The 21,507-nt window shown below is 44.2% G+C and overlaps 1 protein-coding gene across 3 annotated transcripts in view; it reads right to left on the bottom strand.

Moving 5' to 3' along the window:
* Positions 1–21,507, bottom strand: part of LOC120033144 (cyclin-dependent kinase 15) — a 29,374-nt gene that overhangs the window by 6,410 nt on the left and 1,457 nt on the right. Inside the window, exons 1-10 of one of the 3 annotated variants that reach the window (XR_005473934.1) lie at positions 18,360–19,536; positions 11,151–11,182; positions 7,983–8,123; positions 7,263–7,357; positions 5,590–5,669; positions 5,233–5,390; positions 4,946–5,069; positions 4,445–4,565; positions 3,227–3,320; positions 2,813–2,876 (exon numbers count right to left, since the gene is read on the bottom strand). Coding sequence is in view for 2 of the 3 variants with exons in the window: in XM_038979426.1 (XP_038835354.1) it covers positions 2,813–2,876; positions 3,227–3,320; positions 4,445–4,565; positions 4,946–5,069; positions 5,233–5,390; positions 5,590–5,669; positions 7,263–7,357; positions 7,983–8,123; positions 11,151–11,182; positions 18,360–18,405 (955 nt within the window). In the remaining variant the exon portion in view is untranslated. Of the gene's footprint in view, positions 1–2,812; positions 2,877–3,226; positions 3,321–4,444; positions 4,566–4,945; positions 5,070–5,232; positions 5,391–5,589; positions 5,670–7,262; positions 7,358–7,982; positions 8,124–11,150; positions 11,183–18,359; positions 19,537–21,507 lie in introns of those variants that run through there. The other 2 variants (XM_038979426.1, XM_038979427.1) reach the window with 2 other exon arrangements.

Below are 21,507 nucleotides of genomic sequence, written 5' to 3'. Positions count from 1 at the left end.
TTGCACACTGCTCTAACGCTCCATGGGCTTTCATACTGCTCAGCTAAAAACCGCTCCGGGCTCACAGGGAGAAAAAAAATGCCACACCAAATTAGCTCCATTCATTAAAATCACATTTTAACCAACACCCATCTATTTTTGTGACGACCTGGACCAACCAATTGGTTTTTAAGTATTAAAACCAAACCAAGTATTTGAATAAACATGAAAAGGTGAATGTAAGAATGTCATATTAAACAGCATATAAACATTCTAAATAGGTCAGAAGCCAGACAGGAAGCCTAAGAGGGAACAAAAATGAATTATTTTGGCTATGTTATTTCAATGATTTCAAGGCTATAGCCTACAAAGAAATACATTGTGAAGCATCTGTGAGTGCGACACAATAGGCTGGTAGGGACATAAAGTGCTCAGCATTTAAACAACATTTTGTTGTATTAAATCATTATAGTCTATAAATTGTGCATATAGGCTGTGACTTAGAATGAAATACAAATTAAACAAAAAATGAAAACCTTTTTAGAAACATGAGTTTGGCCAGTCTGTGGTTTCAGGCGATGGTGCCTGGAGAGCCGGTCAGCAGCGGGGGGAAATCCTCTCCACAATTGCGGAACAATTGGGGATGCTAAACACCCTTTTGGCCATTCTTGCCAGGTTGGGCAGAGATGCTGAGTTGTGTTTTTTTTTTCTATTGGTAGGCTTAAAGGTTTTTTAAGGCAAAATTACAAAATGAAAACGGAAAGCTCCTTGAACGTGGGAATATGCCAGGCCTATTGGGCCAAAATCAATTATGGCCTATTGTATAGATAATAGAACGAAAACGAACAAAACGTTTCAGTTTATAAATACTTTGCTACAATGACACACTTAGTTATCTACCCACCTATTTCCTTTCTTTTAGCATGTGCATATAGCATGCTTTTGGGATACGTGTCTTTTCAGATTCCACAATGATTCTAAATCCTCGCACTTCCTCTCTTGCTCGTTGTAAGTCACCTTGATTTAGCACCTGTGTGTTTTATCAGTTTCTTTATGAAAATATTGAGGGAACTCCGTGACAGTAGCCATAGTATGGGGCAATAGCGGCACACAAGTAGACTACAAACGCATGCAGGGGCGGGCGTTCCCCGAGCTCGTAAAGTGAGCGCTACCGGAGCGAAATTGGAGCGGGCGAAAAGACCGACGCTCCAGCCTTTGAGAATCTCGCTCCACACTCCAGTCAAATTGGGCACGCTCTGCTCCTCGCTCCGCTCCAGCTCCACTCTGCTCACATACTCCAGTGTGTACAAGCATCTGCCTGTCTTGTCTGTCTTCTCATCTCCCAACCTCACCGCTCTGTTTGCGTTACACATATTTTATACAGAACGTTCTCTTTTATACTGCCAGACCTTTCTACTAGCCCATCTTATCACCCCCAACCAATGTCAGAGCCCTTATTGAACTGCATGGGGCAGCGCAGACAGGACCCACTGTGTAGTTTGGAGATTCATCTATGCATTTATTCAACATTTATGAATCTTATGTTTATTTATTAATGTTTGCTGAGGAACTTTAAGACTTTAACAGTCGGAGGTTTTGAATTCCTATGGGTCTTGTAGGGGAGGAATTAGCAGAGCCAGAGAGTAACCCATATTTTCTGCAGCTGCAGCGCAACACACGCACGCACGCGCGCGCGCACGCGCACACACACACACTTGTATAACTAACCTTGTGGGGACACAAAATTCAGTCCTTCAAAATGCTATTTTCCCTAACCCCTAACCCTAATGCCAAAATCTAACCTTAGTCCTAGCTCCTAACTCTAACACTAATTCTAACCTTAACCCTAAACCCCCTAGGAATAGCATTTTAACTTGTGGGGACTAACAAAATGTCCCCAGTTGGTCAAATGTTTGTTTGCTTACTATACTTGTGTAGTATAGTATAGTATATTTTCTGCAGCTGCAGCGCAACACACGCACACACACACACACACACACACACACACACACACACACACACACACACACACACACACACACACACACACACACACACACACACACACACAGCTGTGAAATATGTCACCCTCGAACTCCCTTTGTAGCCCATTACTGGAAGAGTGGGAAGACAGGCTGACTCAGGTTCAACTCAGCATGACGTTTCAATCTCAGGGTTGGATGGAAGAGTATAAAAGACTGACAAGCACACACAGCTGGGTATGGTGTCGTTGAGCATGGTTTACAAGGTGAAAGTGAGAGATCAGCATAGGCGAGTCAGAGGAGTAGAGCTCTGTCCAAAACCACACAGTCTGGAGGTCCATTTGAAGGTCTTCCTCGTTCCTGTCATCATTCTCTCTCAGACCAAAGAGTTAACTCCCACACATAGCCTTCACACTGACTCCTCTCGCAGGTGTGTTTGTCGGCCACACGTCATGCATCTCAACTCTCTTGAACCACAGTGCTTTAGAAAGAGCTAAAGTACTCTCTTCCCACAGCCGTCTTAAATGCCACGAGTCTGGAAAGCAAAAGTAGTACCATAGACAAATAGACCCACAGTCCCATACAACCACAATAAAAATGTATCTCATTGACTTCTGCTGCCCCCTAGTGGTTAGGGATGAGCCACACAGCAAACCACGAGTCTAGTCTGCTGTGGTTTATGTCGAGCTTTATTAAGTGTGTAGATTAGAATGTAGATTACCCAAACTAATCCCTCCCTGACCTTTCTCTGATCCAATGGGAATGACTGTATTTTCTCAGCAGCACATAGATTGGATTATTGTAATGGTCATGAGGGAGGAGGAGGATGAAAGGAATGAAGAAGTTCTGACCTGGTCTGAAGTTGGGCAGCTCGTTCACTCCTGGCCACGTCTCCTCAGTCGGGACCCCTACGACCTGCAGACAGACAGAAAGGGTCCAGAGTGAGCCATCAACCGTCATCTCTACTAGTTTTTATGGATCTACACTCTTGTAAAAAAGGCTTCCAAAGGGGTTCTTCGTCTGTCCCCATAGGAAAACCCCTTTTTGGTTCCAGGTAGAACTCTTTTGGATTCCAGGTAGAACCCTTTTGGGTTCCATGAAGAACCCGCCGTAGAAAGGTTCTTCCTGGAACCAAAAAGTGTTCTTCAAAGGGTTCTCCTATGTGGACAACCGAAGAACCCGTTAAGGTTCTAGATAGCACCTTTTTCCCCAAGAGTGTAGAGAGGGTGATGCCATTGAAAAGAGTGAAAGGAGATCCAACTCACAGCCCATATTTTCTGCAGCTGCTCAAAGACGTCTGCCACCCCTGGAAAGGCTGGCGACCCCTGGAGCATCTCAATGAAGATGCAACCAGCTCCCCTGGAAGACAACACAGGATTGAGAGAGTCATTTAATAATCAGTGAAAAGAGAGAGAAGGACGGGACATCATTCTTCAGTACCTCATAATCGGCACAATAAGTGAACTAATTTGGTAAAAACTAAGGGTAGGTTTTGTATCCTAAGCAGTCTATTCATAGAGGGCAAAACATAGCGTAGAAAAAGGGGATGAATTCAAAAACGTATCCTTGGTAAAATATTAAAACATGAATGCAAATACCTAGGTTATGGCCAACACATTTGATCATTGCTGTTAAATTACTACCCTGTTGCTACATTTCTCTTTGTATTCAAAGTCCTTAAACAACATGTGGTCCCAATCTCTTCTATTTGGAAAGGTCAAATAGAAACCTGCCCAGATATCATTAACATTAATGCACAGGACGGTTTATACCAACGCTTATGCTATTCATTAGTACAAAATTCCTTTAACTCCGGGGGGAAATAATATTTTGCTTAGGAGAGCAACTCTAAACGTTTGTTTTTCAGTATGGCACCAAAACATCGTTAGACGAAGGCCAAGAGGTTAAACTCTTCTGAACACGCAACATTCTCTGAGCCAACCTGAGGTAACTCACTCTGTAGGAGAGTACTAATGGCAACACTAATGACAGCTACTCTAACACCACCACTGATGCCGCGTTCAAAACAGCTGGGAACTGGGAACTAGGAAATCTCCGACTTCAGTGCGTTCAAGACAACTGGGAACTCGGGAAAAAAACCCAGCTCCGACTAGGGAAAATCTTTTTGAACGGTCATCCAACCCGGAACTCCAAGTCGGAAACTCGAGCATCTTTCTAGAGCTCTGACTTTCCGACCTGAAGATCACCGACGTCATGATTTGACCACGGTTTTTCCCCGAGCTCCCAGTTGTCTAGATAACACCATGACACAGTGGTCTAAGTAGTTATGTCATCTCTAGAACAGTGTGGTCCAGTGGTATTCTGGTGCTATTCTGGTTCAGTGCTGGTGGGTTCAGATCTGGCTGCCCAGTGGGAAAAAGCTGACTGAAATGACGTTATTGCAATCTTGCCTGCAGGGTGGTTGGTTATGGAGGATGTTCAGACCCTGTCCAGATATGTCCAACTATGTCCAGTCCACTCACCAGATGTCCAGAGCAGTGGAGTAATCAGTGGAACCCAGGAGAACATCAGGAGGCCGGTACCACAGAGTCACCACCTCAGACGAATAGGTCTGGCACGGGATGGACTTGGACCGGGCCAGCCCTAGTGAATACAGACGGATCCATATAGTTATAACATGAATACAATACCACATATAACATAGACATAACACCACCTGTATACGTGACCAAATAACACATTAGAAAGAGAGAGTTATTAACAGAGTTCTACCATGTGGAGCTAACGTTACATGTGTGGGTTAGGTTAGGGACTGTACCTGACTTTTAAGCCACCATAGGCTTCTTCAGAGTTGGACAATGGACTAGCAGGAACTTCAGAGGGTGTGGAGGGGTTGGCTAGGGTTAGGGTTGTGGGTTAGGGTTGAACTGGGATCTGGACATGAAGCTAGGATTAGGGTTCTGATTCAGACTAGGATTAGGGTTGAACCGGAATGTGGACATGAAGCTAGGGTTTGGGTTTACCGAAGTCAGCCAGTTTGAGCTCCCCCAGGTAGCTGATGAGCAGGTTCTGGGGTTTGAGGTCCCGGTGCAGGATCCTCCGACCGTGGATGTAGGACAGACCCCGCAGCAGCTGGAACATGAAGATCTGATGGGCACACAGACAGACAGACACACAGACAGACATGCAGGAAGAGTATGGTCAATGGTGAACAATTCAAACAATTGAAAGAGCAGAGGACAGATTTTAGGGTGAGAGGGAAAAGGTATGGTATTTGTTGAGGTTCTGTTTATCGAAATATTGAACTTACCCTGGCATTGTAGGAATGCAGGCCCCCTGGGTGCTGCTTCATATACTCAGCCAAGTCTGTTTGTACATACTCAAAGACAAATGTGAGTGCCTCTTTGGTGTGGATGATGTCATGGAGCAGGACAATGTTGGCGTGTTTCAGGCCTTTTAGGAGGGAAGCTGGACAGACAGACACAGAGCTAATACCAATTCACTTTGTTCACAGTGGAAATGGAATATGATAAGCACGTGCAATTCTCCTAAACATGCTAAAGCTAACATGACTTCACTTCAGCTCATCTCCCGGGGGTTCTCTGAGACATAGAAGTATCAATCCTGTTTTGCATGTACAGTATGTGCCTCCTGGAAAAGCTCTCACCCTCTCGGATGGCAGTGAATGGTACGCCTTCTTCAGTCTTCATACGGATCACCTTCAAGGCCACCAGGTGCCCATTTATCCTGAGGGCAGAGTAGAGGAGAGTAACAGAGAGAGTGAACTCCCCGCAGCTCAGTTATGGTGAGAAGATACAGGCAAATATAGTAATACAGGCAAATACAGTCATCTATTATAATTTATAACGGAGAGATACAATTCATGACCTCAGTAAATGTCAATGAAAAACTCAAACGAACCTCACCTTCCATTTCTGCATTGCTGCCAACCAATCAAATCACATCTCCTACCCGACTGAAAAACTCTTTATCTTAGTGCAGCTGTGGCTTTTGGCAGCTCTCTGCCTGGTCTTCTGGAGACTGACTTTATGTGTTAATAAAGCTCTCTGCCTGGTCTTCTGGAGACTGACTTTATGAGTTAATAAAGCTCTCTGCCTGGTCTTCTGGAGTCTGACTTTATGAGTTAATAAAGCTCTCTGCCTGGTCTTCTGGAGACTGATTTTATGAGTTAATAAAGCTCTCTGCCTGGTCTTCTGGAGACTGACTTTATGAGTTAATAAAGCTCTCTGCCTGGTCTTCTGGAGTCTGACTTTATGTGTTAATAAAGCTCTCTGCCAGGTCTTCTGGAGTCTGACTTTATGTGTTAATAAAGCTCTCTGCCTGGTCTTCTGGAGTCTGACTTTATGTGTTAATAAAGCTCTCTGTCCTGAACACTAGCATAACGTCACCAAAGATTTATATAACTAAAGCAAGACAGACCACAGCCTGTCGTTTTAAATGGGAACAAATTAGTCATAGTGGGCGGAGCAAGGAGGTGGGCAGAGCCAAGCACAAGCTAGCGAGATCATATTGTCACGTTCTAGCATACATTTGCATATTTCCGTTAGGGAACGCCTACTCTGTGAAGTGGGCGTGTGCAATAACTAAATAACTCAATTCTCCTTCTAAACAATGCAGTTTTTTATAACTTCGGCAAAGGGTAAAGTCTACAAAACTTAGTCCACTCTATTCGTAACAGATTATACTTTTGGGAACCATAAACTGTATTGAGATCAAATGTTTAATCGATGAGAACATTTGCAGAATGTCGGCCAAAATCCATCTCGTTCCATCTTCTCCCACTGCCGGCCACTGGGCCTCCTCTCACTACCATATTTGGTAGTGAGTGGAAACGCCAAGCGGATGCTTCACATCTATACATCCGGTGAAATATCTGTTCTATCTGTGACGTAACCTCTGGCAGCCTCGGCTGTGTGCTGTTTGACCGTATGAAGTGAAACCACTGTGAAAGGCTTTATATGCTCTGTGCTCGTTAGCGTAGAACCGTCCAATAGATCTTCACAAAAAAACCTTGTCCTTTGTCAAAAGAACAGCACAGGGGACAAATAGGGTCAATCAAATCAATACCAGCTGACATAGCGGTTTAGTTTGTAGGGATAATGTAAAAGATGGGTCATATACGAACGACTACACTGACCTATTGGATGTAATCAGGGTGGGTGATGTAATTATTGAGCTGTTCATCAGTGTTGAGTTGTGGTAATGTCTGGCTTATAGCACCAAAACTGACTCCGCTTGCTCTTTGGGGTCAAGGTCGGGTTACTGCATAAGCACTTGAGGACAACTGATTGATTGATTGATTGATTGATTGATACTGACCGGCTGATTCCCTTGTAGACTGTAGCGTATGTCCCCTCCCCTATCTTCTCCAGGTTCAGGTAGGAGTTAGCTGTGCCAAACTGTAGGCCTGTTTTCTGTGAGGACGGACACAAATGTGTTAGGTGGGGTAAGGTGCCGACCTCAAATATTTACAGTACATCTTCATACTGACAGAGTGAGGTAACTGCAGGTACATTCCAGATCTGTTTGTACTATCTTGCCAAATCCTAAAGTCATTGTCACACACCATAGTAATCATACAGGTGTGTCAAAGCGGGGACCGAGAGACTGAAAAATAGCTTCTATCTCAAGGCCATCAGACTGTTAAACAGACATTACTAACACAGAGGCTGCTGCCAAAATACAGATTTGAAATCATTGGCCACTTTAATAATGATGTTTACATATCTTGCATTACTCATCTCATATGTATAAACTGTATTTTATACCATCTATTGCATCTTGCCTATGCCGCTCGGCCATCGCTCATCCATATATTTATATATACATATTATTATTTCATCCCTTTACTTAGATTTGTGTGTATTAGGTAGTTGTTGGGGAATTGTTAGATTACTTGTTGATATTGCTGCACTGTCGGAACTAGAAGCACAAGCATTTTGCTACACCCGCAATAACATCTGCTACCCATGTGTATGTGACCAATAAAATGTGATTTGATAACAGATCTGGGACCAGGCTAACCTTCCCAGTGCTCACCCATTGGAAGTCCTGATCAAAACTCTTTCCCCCCATAGGGTCACTGTTGCTGCGTCCTCTCTGGACCGTCAGCCTGCGGACCTGCAGCGTGTGGAACCAGTGAGGCTGGGGCTTGGAGTAGGACGGGTCTGCCTCATCCAACTGGCCAGGTTTAAGAAGAGAGAAGAGAGAGACAGACAGGAGAGAGAGAGTGGTGGATGCAAGTTAACACATGGCAGACGAGAGAGAGAGAGAGAGAGAGAGAGAGAGAGAGAGAGAGAGAGAGAGAGAGAGAGAGAGAGACACAGAAAGACAGACACAAGAGGAGACTGTTATGGGTTGAAAAGTTTCTCAGCCTCCCCACCAACTGTAGCTAACACGATGAAAGATACAGTGAACACTGAGCATACAAAACATTAAGAACACCTGCTCTTTCCATGACATATACTGACCAGGTGAATCCAGGTGAAAGCTTTGATCCCTTATTGATGTCAGTGTAGATGAAGGGGAGGAGACAGGTTAAAGAAGGATTTATAATCCTTGAGACAAGGATTGTGTATGTGTGCCATTCAGAGGGTGAATCGGCAAGACAAAATATTGAACTGCCTTTGACCGGGGATATGGTAGTAGGTGCCAGGCGCAGTGTCGAGAACTGCAAGTTCCCGTGTGTATCAAAAATGGTCCACCCCCGAAAGGATATCCAGCCAACTTGACACAACTGTGGGAAGCCTTAGAGTCAACATGGGCCAGCATCCCTGTGGATCGCTTCTGACACCTTGTAGAGTCCATGTCCAGACAAATTGAGGCTGTTCTGAGGGATAACGGGGAGTACACCAAACACTAATGTTTGGTGTACTCAGTGTGAAAGTCACAGTAGAGTACAGGACGTTTCAACGTGAGCTGTGCTGATACAGAGGCCTGTGATGTCCCATGGGAACGTCATCCACCACCGTCAGGGTCTACGCTATTCAATGGAATTGCTTTCCTCTGTTCCTGTCGACGGCACCTTTTCCCAAAATACATTTGTTAGACACAGCAGAATGTGTGTTGTGGATTCTCTGAATGTTGTGGACAGGCGTGGGCGAAGAGAAAGAGCTCGCATCCCTCCAGGGCCTAGAGAGACAAGCGGCCCGCTGTTGTGATGACACATCTATTATTGTAACTGGCCATCTTGTAGCTAGTCAGCTAGAATACATTACCCACCAGCTTTGTTTACAACTTTGACATAAAAACAAAAACTCACAAGCTAGCTGAAAGAATCCCTGGCTACCCCGAGAGAAAAGGTTACTGTCAATGCGGAGGTAGCGGCGTTTTCCGAGAGAGAACTCCCCGTCGGGAGCGTTTCACCGATCCTATTTGATGTGTGCACAGGGCACACTGACAGACAGAGAGATATCACTAAAGACACGACAACGATGACATCATGACACTCAGTGTTAGTGTCCAACGACACTGACAGTAATAACACAGTGGCACCAGCCATCACCCTAACCAAGCCTGCAGAATCAGACACACACACACACACACGCTCACTGCTACCTCAGCAGATGGTAAGGACACGACACTCCTGCTCTTGGGAGATGGGGGCTCCTCCATTTCCTCCTCCTCCCTCCCCTCCTCCTTCTCCTTCCCTCTTTCTCCATCTTCTTCGACCTCAACACAGCACCAGCAGCAACTCCGGACACACACAGCAGCCATGGCCCTGACCCTCCATCTCAAATCCTCCATCTTCCTCTCCTTCCTCTCTCACTTCCTAGAAACTTTCTCTCTCCCCCCTCTCTCTGTCTCTTTCTTTCCTGTTTTCGGTGCGGTGGGTTGGCGCTGAAGCTCATATGACTAGCATGAGTCTGGCTCCAATAGCACAGTCCCATGACCCCCTCCCTATCCCAGTAGCAGAGAAACACCATGGAACTCGACCTAATTTGAACAACAGTGTCCATTCAAGTCAGCACAAGCTGAAGAAGAGACGACGAGTGTGTCACGGTGTGCGCGTGTGTTTGTGTGTGTAAAGAGAGGAACTCATAGAGGGAAATCTAATTTGAGTTTTTTATACGAAATGAACATTCTATTTCTGTTCCATTTAAGGGTTGGTGGAGGGGGAAGGGGTTCTGTCTCATTTCCTCTACACACCACCGGAGGCTTCTCCCCTGTCTTCCTCTTTTGGATTTCATTCAATGGAATCCCAAATATGTGCATGGGGCATTCCGAATATAATACAGCGAGTGATTGATAGAATTCCTCAATTATCTCTCAACCGCCATCGCTCATTGCTCCTCCGCCCCTCCGTCTTGAAGTGGCGAAAACACAGTTTGAGGCCTAACACAAGCTAGCTCCAGATCCATTCCAGCCTGTATGAGGGTGAGGTGTGAGGACTGAGGAGGATTGCGCGTGAGAGGAGAGACCAGCGGGTGAAAACAGTCTCCCGCAGAGTCGCCATAACCTGCCAATCTGAACCACTAACAGATTGTACTGTCTGTGGTTCACTTTCCCCATTTTCCTAAAACAGGTTATTTCCCCTCAAACATTTTCTTAACTGCATACAGTGCATAACATTTCTGTGCAGGTTTTGGAGGACACAGGGCAGTTAGTACCACCACATAATGATGCTTTTTGGGAGTGCTGAGTGGTCCATGTAGGGCAGCAGCAAATGGGAATTAGCTCCATAAAGAGTATAATTACAGTTTTAGTAGTAGAGGACAGGACAGAGTTGAATGTAGAGCTCAGAGGGGAGGCAAGGCTATTTTTGTCTCACTTTCTTTTCAGAGACGTATAATGTAGAATCTCACGGTGCTCTTTCCGCTATGGGGAGGAGACAGGACTTAATGGCCCTTGAAATGAAATCCTCTCCAACTTCAACATGACAGCGGGAGAAACGCTGAGTGGTGGGGGTGGAGTGTGTGTGTGTGTGTGTGTGTCTACAGCATCTCTCTCTCCTCCCTCTCTCTCTCTCTCTCTCTCTCTCTTGCTCCCTCTCCTTCTCCCACTCTTCTCAGCAGGGGGCAGTGTTGACTATTCTTTTCATCTTCTCTCTCCCCAGGAGGGACGGAGGGCGCCAGAGAGAAACAGAGAGAGGGAACAACAAAGTACGTCTAACTGTCTCAAACTCTTGTGATACATAGTCGAATCTGACCCTTAAAAATAGTCTTTCGTAAGTGTTTCAGTCAGAGACAATAACACAGGGTATCTTACCTCCTCATATCCCAGCTGTCTTTGCTTCAGACCTGCCAGGAACAAAAGACAGAAGGCATGAACTCTTGGATAGAACACTGGTTAGAACACTAGGACAGAACTCTTGGATGGAACACATGGATAGAACACATGGTTAGAACACTAGGATAGAACACTAGGATAGAACACATGGATATAACACTTGGATAGAACACTTGGATAGAACACCTGGTTACAACACTTGGTTACAACACTTGGTTACAACACTTGGATAGGACACTTGGATAGAACACTTGGTTACAACACTTGGATAGAATACTTGGTTACAACACTTGGTTACAACACTTGGATAAGACACTTGGATAAGACACTTGGATAGAACACTTGGTTAGAACACTTGGTTAGAACACTTGGTTAGAACACTTGGTTAGAACACTTGGTTACAACACTTGGTTACAACACTTGGATAGAACACATGGATAGAACACTGGATAGAACACTTGGTTGGAACACTTGGTTGGAACACTTGGTTAGAAAACTTGGATAGAACATTTTGATAGAACACTTGGATAGAACACTTGGTTAGAACACTTGGTTAGAACACATGGTTGGAACACATGGTTGGAACAGTTGGTTAGAAAACTTGGATAGAACACATGGTTGGAACACTTGGTTAGAAAACTTGGATAGAACACATGGTTGGAACACATGGATAGAACACTTGGTTAGAAAACTTGGATAGAACACATGGTTGGAACACATGGATAGAACACTTGGAAACAACATTTGGACCAAACAATTTGGACCAAACCATAAACTTTAAGATCCTGTGTTACAAGGATGCTACAATGTCTACTGCTGTTATCGTTGCTTTATAATCCTGAATTCAGCTGAAGATAGAATTTAACATTAAGTCCACTGTGGTACAATTCTGTAGCTGGGAGATTCTAATGGAATGTGAAAAGTGGAGCAGAAATGTCAAATTAGAGAGGAGTGGAGCAGGGAAGGAAGGAGAGGATCAGGAGGGAGAGGACGAGTGACAGGAGAAAGAGATGAAAATGTGTGCGTGACATGTGAGTGATGATGATGATATAAGTTGGGAAGAGAGAGACAGATAGACAGAGACACAGAGACACAGAGACAAAGAGAGACTTGGAGAGAGACACAGAGAGACAGAGACACAGAGAGACTTGGAGAGAGACACGGAGTGACAGAGAGAGACAGAGAGACTTGGAGAGAGACACAGATAGACGGGGAGAGAGACAGCAAGAAAGAGATACAATGACCGAGAGAGAGAGAGAACTTGGAGAGGAGTCTGGGTCGGTAGCTCTTTCTCATAAGCGACAGTCAAAGTTTGCAGGAACATGACTGCTCCTTATCTTCCAAATGGGAAGACATCGCTCTACCCATCCAGACAAGACATTACCTTTAGGGCTGCTTGACTTCAATAACAATAGGCTTTACAGAAAGCCTTATTCTCTGTATAGCAACACATATAGTATTTAAACAGAATAGAATACAGTAATATAAAACTATAATTGTTTGTCAATAATTGATAATATCAATTTGATATGGGAAATTATTGAGGGTATAAATGTCACGCCCTGACCATAGTTTGCTTTGTATGTTTTATGTTTTGTTTGGTCAGGGTGTGATCTGAGTGGGCATTCTATGTTGTATGTCTGGTTTGTCTATTTCTATGTGTTTGGCCTGATATGGTTCTCAATCAGAGACAGGGGTTTTGCGTTGTCTCTGATTGGGAACCATATTTAGCTAGCCTGTTTTGTATTGTGGGTTGTGGGTGATTGTCTATGTGTAGTGTTTAGTGTCAGCACTATTTGTTATTTAGCTTCACGGTCGTCGTTTATTGTTTTTGTATTAGTTTCGCAAAGTGTTCTCTTTCTATTAAATATCAAGATGAACACATACCACGCTGCATATTGGTCCTCCGATCCTTCAAACTTTTCCTCCTCAGACGAGGAGGAGGAAGACAGCCGTGACAATAAATGTATGTTGTTGTTCATATAAAAGCCATATCTATAAATGGACACATTGGATAATTAAACCCATACAAATATGTTCCAGTCTAAATATGTTCGTCTTGGAAGAATACAGTACAGCTGGCACATTGCCTTTTCCAACTAACTAAAACTCCTCTTGGCTCAGCATGTGCAGCCATGGACAAAGTCAAGTTATAATTAGATCGGGTAGAAACTAGGAATGCAAACCAGGAAATGGAGGTCATGATCTGAGCAGTATAGTAGGAGACATCCTGGGGTAGGGATGTTCTGGTATGACTCTGACTGAAGGGCATTGGACTGAGGTGAGGTAATGTAGGCACCATAGAAATAGAATTCCTAGAACGGAGGCCTCCCGAGTGGTGCAGCGGTATAAGGTACTGCATCATAGTGCTTGAGGTGTCACTACAGATCCTGCTTCGATGCCACACTGTGTCACAGCCGGCCGTGACCGGGAGACCCATGAGGCGGCACACAATTGGCCCAGCGTCGTCCGGGTAACGGGCGGGTTTGGCCGGCCGAGATGTCCTTGTCCCATCGTGCTCTAGCGACTCCTTGTGGCAGGCTGGGTGCCTGCAAGCTGATTGCGGTCACCAGTTCGGTGTTTCCTCCGACACATTGGTGTGGCTGGCTTCTGGGTTAAGCGAGCAGTGTGTCAAGAAGCAGTGTGGCTTGGTAGGGTCGCGTTTCAGAAGACGCATGGGTCTCGACCTTCGCCTCACCCGAGTCTGTAGTTGCAGCAATGGGACAAGACTGTAACAACCAATTGGACATCATGAAATTGGGGAGAAAAAGGGGTATCCCCATTCAAGTCAATGATGTCATGGGCTGAGGTTCTATGACTGTTCTAGGGATTCTATTTCTATGGCATAGGACTATTTCTATGTTAGGGACCCATGGAGAGGCTGTGTGTGGAGTGGTATGTTTTACCCTCTCACCACTTCTAGGTTAGGATATTATATTATTGCTACTAGCTCTGCCTTGGTACAGCACGTCACTGCAGTCAGGGTTATTTATGGAGGAGAGATGGAGGCACAGAGAGACAGTCACTCATGCTCCATCACACTCCGAGCCGAGCCCACCATTCACCACCTACCCTCCTCCCTCCATTCCTATCCCTCCATCTCGCCCTCATACAGACCCGTACATACAGATAGCCCTCATCAGTATTCCTGAGGCAGAACAGAGCAGATTAGAGTGGGACGTAACTATTGGAGGTGGACAGTTGTCACAGGCAGGCAGGCAGGCAGCCTCCAGGCAGCTGGTTAATCCACTACCCACTGGGAGCAGCCTGGGGGGCCTCAGGGCCAGGCAGGCATATGTGCACCGGACCGAGCCGCTGTAGCCGTCCAGCCAGGTCTACCAGACACATACAGATAGACATCACAAAGATGGACACCATACAGGTACAGCTTGAGTGGTTCACAAAAAGTGCGACGTTGTCTATTGTCCAACTCACCCAGGGGGGAGTGGGGGTTTGAGGAGGGGATGAGATGTGTCAGAGAGAGAGAGCGAAGCGGAAAAAGCACACAAACACAGATTGGATTCTTCAAGAACCCACTCCTCAACGAATTGAGGTTGAGGCATTTTTGGGGGGAGTCGACGTGTCATTGATGCTCTTATACTATTTCCTCTGAGCTCTATTGGAATTGGAATGCCCGGTGGCGTGTCCTCCTCGTAGCCAGTCTTATAGGTTAGCCTACACTGGAGCTTTGGCCTTGGCACTTTCCTTCTATAATCTTACCTCTGGCGTACTATCATACTGTGTTGTGTGGGATACATGGAAAATGGTACAAGTAAGTAATGATTCAAGACATGAGTAAACTTGCGGTCACGTGTAGAAGCAGTGTACTAGCAGCCTAGTGTACAAACATACTATCAGCCTCTCTGAATAGCATAGAGATAGGCGCTCATTTGGACATCCTGTGAGATATGCTCCCAGGCCAAGCAGCTGAGCAGTACATCCTCCTGATACCAGATCTCTCTCTCTGACAGAAATGTGTAAAGCACATCCGAGTCTCTTCAGATTAGAGAAAACAACAATTTCCTTGTTCAAACTGACAGGGCAAGAGAGAGGAACATCGGCTGTCCTTTCTGTGTACAATAACAAAATCACTTAGCATAGTTGCGATTCAAACCACACACAACCAATGTGGCGGAAAAACTGGTTGGAGGACGTGCCATTGCATTTGAATTGGCAGTGACCCTAACAGATTTGCCCTGAGTTTTTTAGAGGACTACAGAGCACTTACTTTATTTTGTTTACACTGCTGCTGTGAGATGATGAATTATTCATCTCCGTCTACAGAACCACCTGCATCCTGCTTCCCCAGCTCTATAACACTATATCTACCCTGAGTGTATAACAGCACTATATCTACCCATAGTGTATAACAGCACTATATCTACCCTGAGTGTATAACATCACTATAACGACCCAGAGTGTATAACATCACTATATCTACCCTGAGTGTATAACAGCACTATATCTACCCTGAGTGTATAACAGCACTATATCTACCCATAGTGTATAACAGCACTATATCTACCCTGAGTGTATAACAGCACTATATCTACCCATAGTGTATAACAGCACTATATCTACCCTGAGTGTATAACAGCACTATAACTACCCTGAGTGTATAACAGCACTATATCTACCCTGAGTGTATAACAGCACTATATCTACCCATAGTGTATAACAGCACTATAACTACCCTGAGTGTATAACAGCACTATAACTACCCTGAGTGTATAACAGCACTATAACTACCCTGACTGTATAACAGCACTATATCTACCCTGAGTGTATAACAGCACTATATCTAACCTGACTGTATAACAGCACTATATCTACCCTGAGTGTATAACAGCACTATATCTACCCATAGTGTATAACAGCACTATATCTACCCTGAGTGTATAACAGCACTATATCTACCCTGAGTGTATAACAGCACTATATCTACCCTGAGTGTATAACAGCACTATAACTACCCATAGTGTATAACAGCACTATATCTACCCATAGTGTATAACAGCACTATATCTACCCATAGTGTATAACAGCACTATAACTACCCTGAGTGTATAACAGCACTATAACTACCCTGAGTGTATAACAGCACTATAACTACCCTGAGTGTATAACAGCACTATAACTACCCTGAGTGTATAACAGCACTATAACTACCCTGAGTGTATAACAGCACTATATCTACCCTGAGTGTATAACAGAACTATATCTACCCTGAGTGTATAACAGCATTATAACTACCCTGAGTGTATAACAGCACTATAACTACCCTGAGTGTATAACAGCACTATATCTACCCTGAGTGTATAACAGCACTATATCTACCCTGAGTGTATAACAGCACTATATCTACCCTGAGTGTATAACAGCACTATAACTACCCTGAGTGTATAACAGCACTATAACTACCCTGAGTGTATAACAGCACTATATCTACCCTGAGTGTATAACAGCACTATAACTACCCTGAGTGTATAACAGCACTATATCTACCCTGAGTGTATAACAGCACTATAACTACCCTGAGTGTATAACAGCACTATATCTACCCTGAGTGTATAACAGCACTATATCTACCCTGAGTGTATAACAGCACTATAACGACCCAGAGTGTATAACAGCACTATAACTACTCTGAGTGTATAACAGCACTATATCTACCCTGAGTGTATAACAGCACTATATCTACCCTGAGTGTATAACAGCACTATATCTACCCTGACTGTATAACAGCACTATATCTACCCTGAGTGTATAACAACACTATAACTACCCTGACTGTATAACAGCACTATATCTACCCTGAGTGTATAACAGCACTATAACTACCCTGAGTGTATAACAGCACTATATCTACCCTGAGTGTATAACAGCACTATATCTACCCATAGTGTATAACAGCACTATAACTACCCTGAGTGTATAACAGCACTATAACTACCCTGAGTGTATAACAGCACTATAACTACCCTGAGTGTATAACAGCACTATAACTACCCTGAGTGTATAACAGCACTATAACTACCCTGAGTGTATAACAGCACTATATCTACCCATAGTGTATAACAGCACTATATCTACCCTGAGTGTATAACAGCACTATATCTACCCTGAGTGTATAACAGCACTATATCTACCCTGAGTGTATAACAGCACTATAACTACCCTGAGTGTATAACAGCACTATATCTACCCTGAGTGTATAACAGCACTATAACGACCCAGAGTGTATAACAGCACTATATCTACCCTGAGTGTATAACAGCACTATATCTACCCTGAGTGTATAACAGCACTATAACTACCCTGAGTGTATAACAGCACTATATCTACCCTGAGTGTATAACAGCACTATAACTACCCAGTACCCATCCCCCCTGACAACCAACCTCCCCCCTAGGAACTGGAACCACCTGCACCTTGATGCCTTAGCTGTCTACCTTCCCTCCCCCTGACAACCTGCACCCACCCTGGGGGAGATGTGGGTTACCATCTCACTCCTCGCCCGTCTTCTCTTCCACTCAGCGAGAAAAACACATCTTCTTACCTCATCCTTCACCTCTCTCCTCACCCCTTTCCTCTCCCACTTAGCGAGCAAAACACCCCTCTGCTCCCGCTGGGGCTGCCTCTCCTCCTCTCTTCTCCTCTCATCACCCCTCACATGTCTTCTCTCCTACTTAGGGAGCAACACAGCCCCTCTGCTCATCAGCATTTTTATGCTTTATTCAATAAGCCGTGGGCTTCCTAGCTGCATCTGCAGATCGGCAGTATAACTTGCCAGTCCGTGCCAAGCTACTGACACTTGGAACAGTCCCAGTCCCTAGGGGTGCCCTCATCCCTGGAACACGGCAACATACCACGCTACAACACCCGACCCTGTTAACGAGCTGCTGCCTGTCATTACCTGAAGAGTGTGTAAGGATAGTTGTCATGCCAACAAGTTAGGTATTGTGTTCCCTAGGTAACATACAGTACCTTCCCCATGCATGTGTATCTTGGAATCTGGCATAGTACAAAGATGGAACACAATAAGCATAGCAGGTTAATACCAACGAGAACTCCGTAAATACTGTTTGTGGGTATGAGGAAGCTTGAGCAAGCACTGTTCGATCCCCTAACCCGACTGGAGTCAGTGTGGTACTGTTTCTAGGGAGGGTAGGTTCGACTGATACTCACCCAGGCGATGGAAAGCCTCCGTGGCTGCATGTCGTAGGTTCTGCATCCCAGTGTTGGTTCCTGCCTGGTGGTGCTGTGGAACTGCTATAGAACCTCACTTACACCCCGGGCATCCTTAGAACTGGACCCAGCTACAGCAGCACTCTCACCTCAGTCACAGCCCCTCCTTGTCTTCAGAAACCTAGGATGTAAACAGCTTTAGCAGCACAGACAGGATTTTCCTATTTTTCCTTCTCCCTCCTTCCTCCTTCTGCCTGAAGGTGCTCTTGCCTCCTCTATTGCTCTCTCTGTTTTGCTCTCTCCCTCTCATGATATGAGCGTATCCTCCCTCTCTCTCCCTCCTTTCTCCCTGTCTCCTCCTGCTGCCAGTTTCTCTGCTGCCTGGGAGACAACATTCAATAGCCAATCAGCGGCGTCAGATAGGAGACACTGCCCAATGAGCTCTCAGTGGAGGAGAGAGCCGGGGCTGCTGGTGTGTTTTGAAAGGTTGGAGCTTGAGCATTGTGTTCAGGGAGTCACTAATGTGTGCGTGTACTGTGGGCTCCTGGGGGCAGAAGTGAGCCACGCTTTTGATCACCTTCATTACAATAACTCAAGCATAGATTGGTTAAAAAAACACATCTAATTTGGCACACAGAAACTAGAGGCCGTGAGTAACTTGGTCAAAAGGAAAGGCACCAATTGGCCAGTAGTCTCACTTAAACCCACTTAAATATTCGCCGACCTGTTTGACCTAGAGACTTGAAATGTAGGTGTCTTTCCTCATGCTGAACAAATTTGCGTCAAGGACCCATAAGGTCCATCAGGATAGATTTTCCTCCATCTTGGACATTTTGGAAAACCTGAAAAACGTATTCTCATGACCCATAAGTCCACAGAACACCAAGTTTGGTATATAGGCCCATGGTGCATCACTTAACTTAGTTTGAGAAACGCTTGGTTGGTTAAGAGATGGCTGAGGTATTGATCAATCAGGAAATCAGATTTGACCATGTCCAATTACAAAATAAATCCTTTGTTAATCCACTTCACAATGGCTTATCAACTCGAAACGTTGTAGGGTCATCGCAGACATTACCACGATGAACCATGTTAAGTTTGGATTTTGTAATGATAATGCTTAGAATAATCATAAAAAATCTTCTCGTGAACTAAGAGTCAGATTCAGTCCCAAAAGAGTATGAGAAAAGAACATTGACGCATTCACACTATAACAGTAGATGCATATTAGCATCTATGCTAAAATATGCCAAAAATATACACTACCGTTCAAAGGTTTGGGATCACTTAGAAATTTCCTTGTTTTTGAAAGAAAAGCAAAAAATGTTGTCCATTAAAATAACATAAAATTGATCAGAAATACAGCGTAAACATTGTTAATGTTGTAAATGACTATTGTAGCTGGAAACGGCAGATTATTTATGGAATATCTACATAGGCGTACAGAGGCCCATCATCAGCAACCATCACTCCTGTGTTTCAATGGCACGTTGTGTTAGCTAATCCAAGTTTATAATTTTAAAAGGCTAATTGATCATTAGAAAACCCTTTTGCAATTATGTTAGCGCAGCTGAATATTGTTTTTCTGATTGAAGAAGCAATAAAACTGGCCTTCATTAGACTAGTTGGGTATCTGGAGCATCAGAATTTGTGGGTTCGATTACAGGCTCAAAATGGCCAGAAACAAAGAACTTTCTTCTGAAACTTGTCAGTCTATTCTTGTTCTGAGAAATGAAGGCTATTCCATGCGAGAAATTGCCAAGAAACTGAAGATCTCATACAACGCTGTGTACTACTCCCTTCACAGAACAGCGCAAACTGGCTCTAACCAGAATAGAAAGAGGAGTGGGAGGCCCCGGTGCACAACTGAGCAAGAGGACAAGTACATTAGAGTGTCTAGTTTGAGAAACAGATGCCTCACAAGTCCTCAACTGGCAGCTTCATTAAATAGTACCCGCAAAACACCAGTCTCAATGTCAACAGTGAAGAGGCGACTCCGGGATGCTGGCCTTCTAGGCAGAGTTCCTCTGTCCAGTGTCTGTGTTCTTTTGCCCTTCTTAATTTTTAATTTTTATTGGCCAGTCTGAGATATGGCTTTTTCTTTGCAACTCTGCCTAGAAGGCCAGCATCCCGGAGTCGCCTCTTCACTGTTGACGTTGTGGCTTATGTTTTGCGTGTGCTATTTATTGCAGATAAATAGGAAATTACTAAGTGACCCCAAACTTTTGAACGGTAGTGTATATATTTTTAAACCTGTGAAAAATGTATTCTCATGAACCATAGGACCAAATGACAAATCAAATGAGTTTTTGACAAATCCAAAATCTGATTTTACGTGTCCATTTAAACCACTGTAAATCTACTCCACAGTGGCCTACCGACTTGAAATGTGTCATCACTATCATGGATGTCCCTAAGACGAACCATACTGAATTTGGTTTTGATATCTGAAAAAAACAAGGAAACTATTAACAACATTCTTTGCATATGTAACGCTAATGCTGATGATCTGCAATCATCTTCTCCTCATGAACCACATACAGTGGTAAGAAAAAGTATGTGAACCCTTTGGAATTACCTGGATTTATGAATAAATTTGACATAAAATTTGATCTGATATTCATCTTAGTCACAACAATAGACAAACTCAGTGTGCTTAAACTAATAGCACACAAATTATTGTATTTTTGTTGTCTATATTGAATACATCATTTAAACATTCACAGTGTAGGTTGGAAAAAGTATGGGAACCCCTAGGCTAATGACTTCTCCAAAAGCTAATTGGAGTCAGGAGTCAACTAATCTGGAGTCCAATCAATGAGATGAGATTGGAGATTTTGGTTAGAGCTTCCCTGCCACGTAAAAAACACTCATAAAATTTGAGTTTGCTATTCACAAGAAGCATTGCCTGATGTGAACCATGCCTCGAACAAAAGAGATCTCAGAAGACCTAAGATAAAGAATTGTTGCCTTGCATAAAGCTGGAAAGGGTTACAAAAGTATCTCTAAAAGTCAGTCCACAGTAAGACAAATTGTCTATAAATGGAGAAATTTCAGCACTGTTGCTACTCTCCCTAGGAGTGGCCGTCCTGCAAAGATGACTGCAAGAGCACAGTGCAGAATGCTTAATGAGGTTAAGAAGAATCCT

The sequence above is a fragment of the Salvelinus namaycush genome, chromosome 40 (assembly GCF_016432855.1).
Source record: "Salvelinus namaycush isolate Seneca chromosome 40, SaNama_1.0, whole genome shotgun sequence".
NCBI lineage: Eukaryota > Metazoa > Chordata > Actinopteri > Salmoniformes > Salmonidae > Salvelinus > Salvelinus namaycush.
Note: the sequence above shows the minus strand (reverse complement) of the source record. Positions and strands in the feature narration are given on the sequence as shown.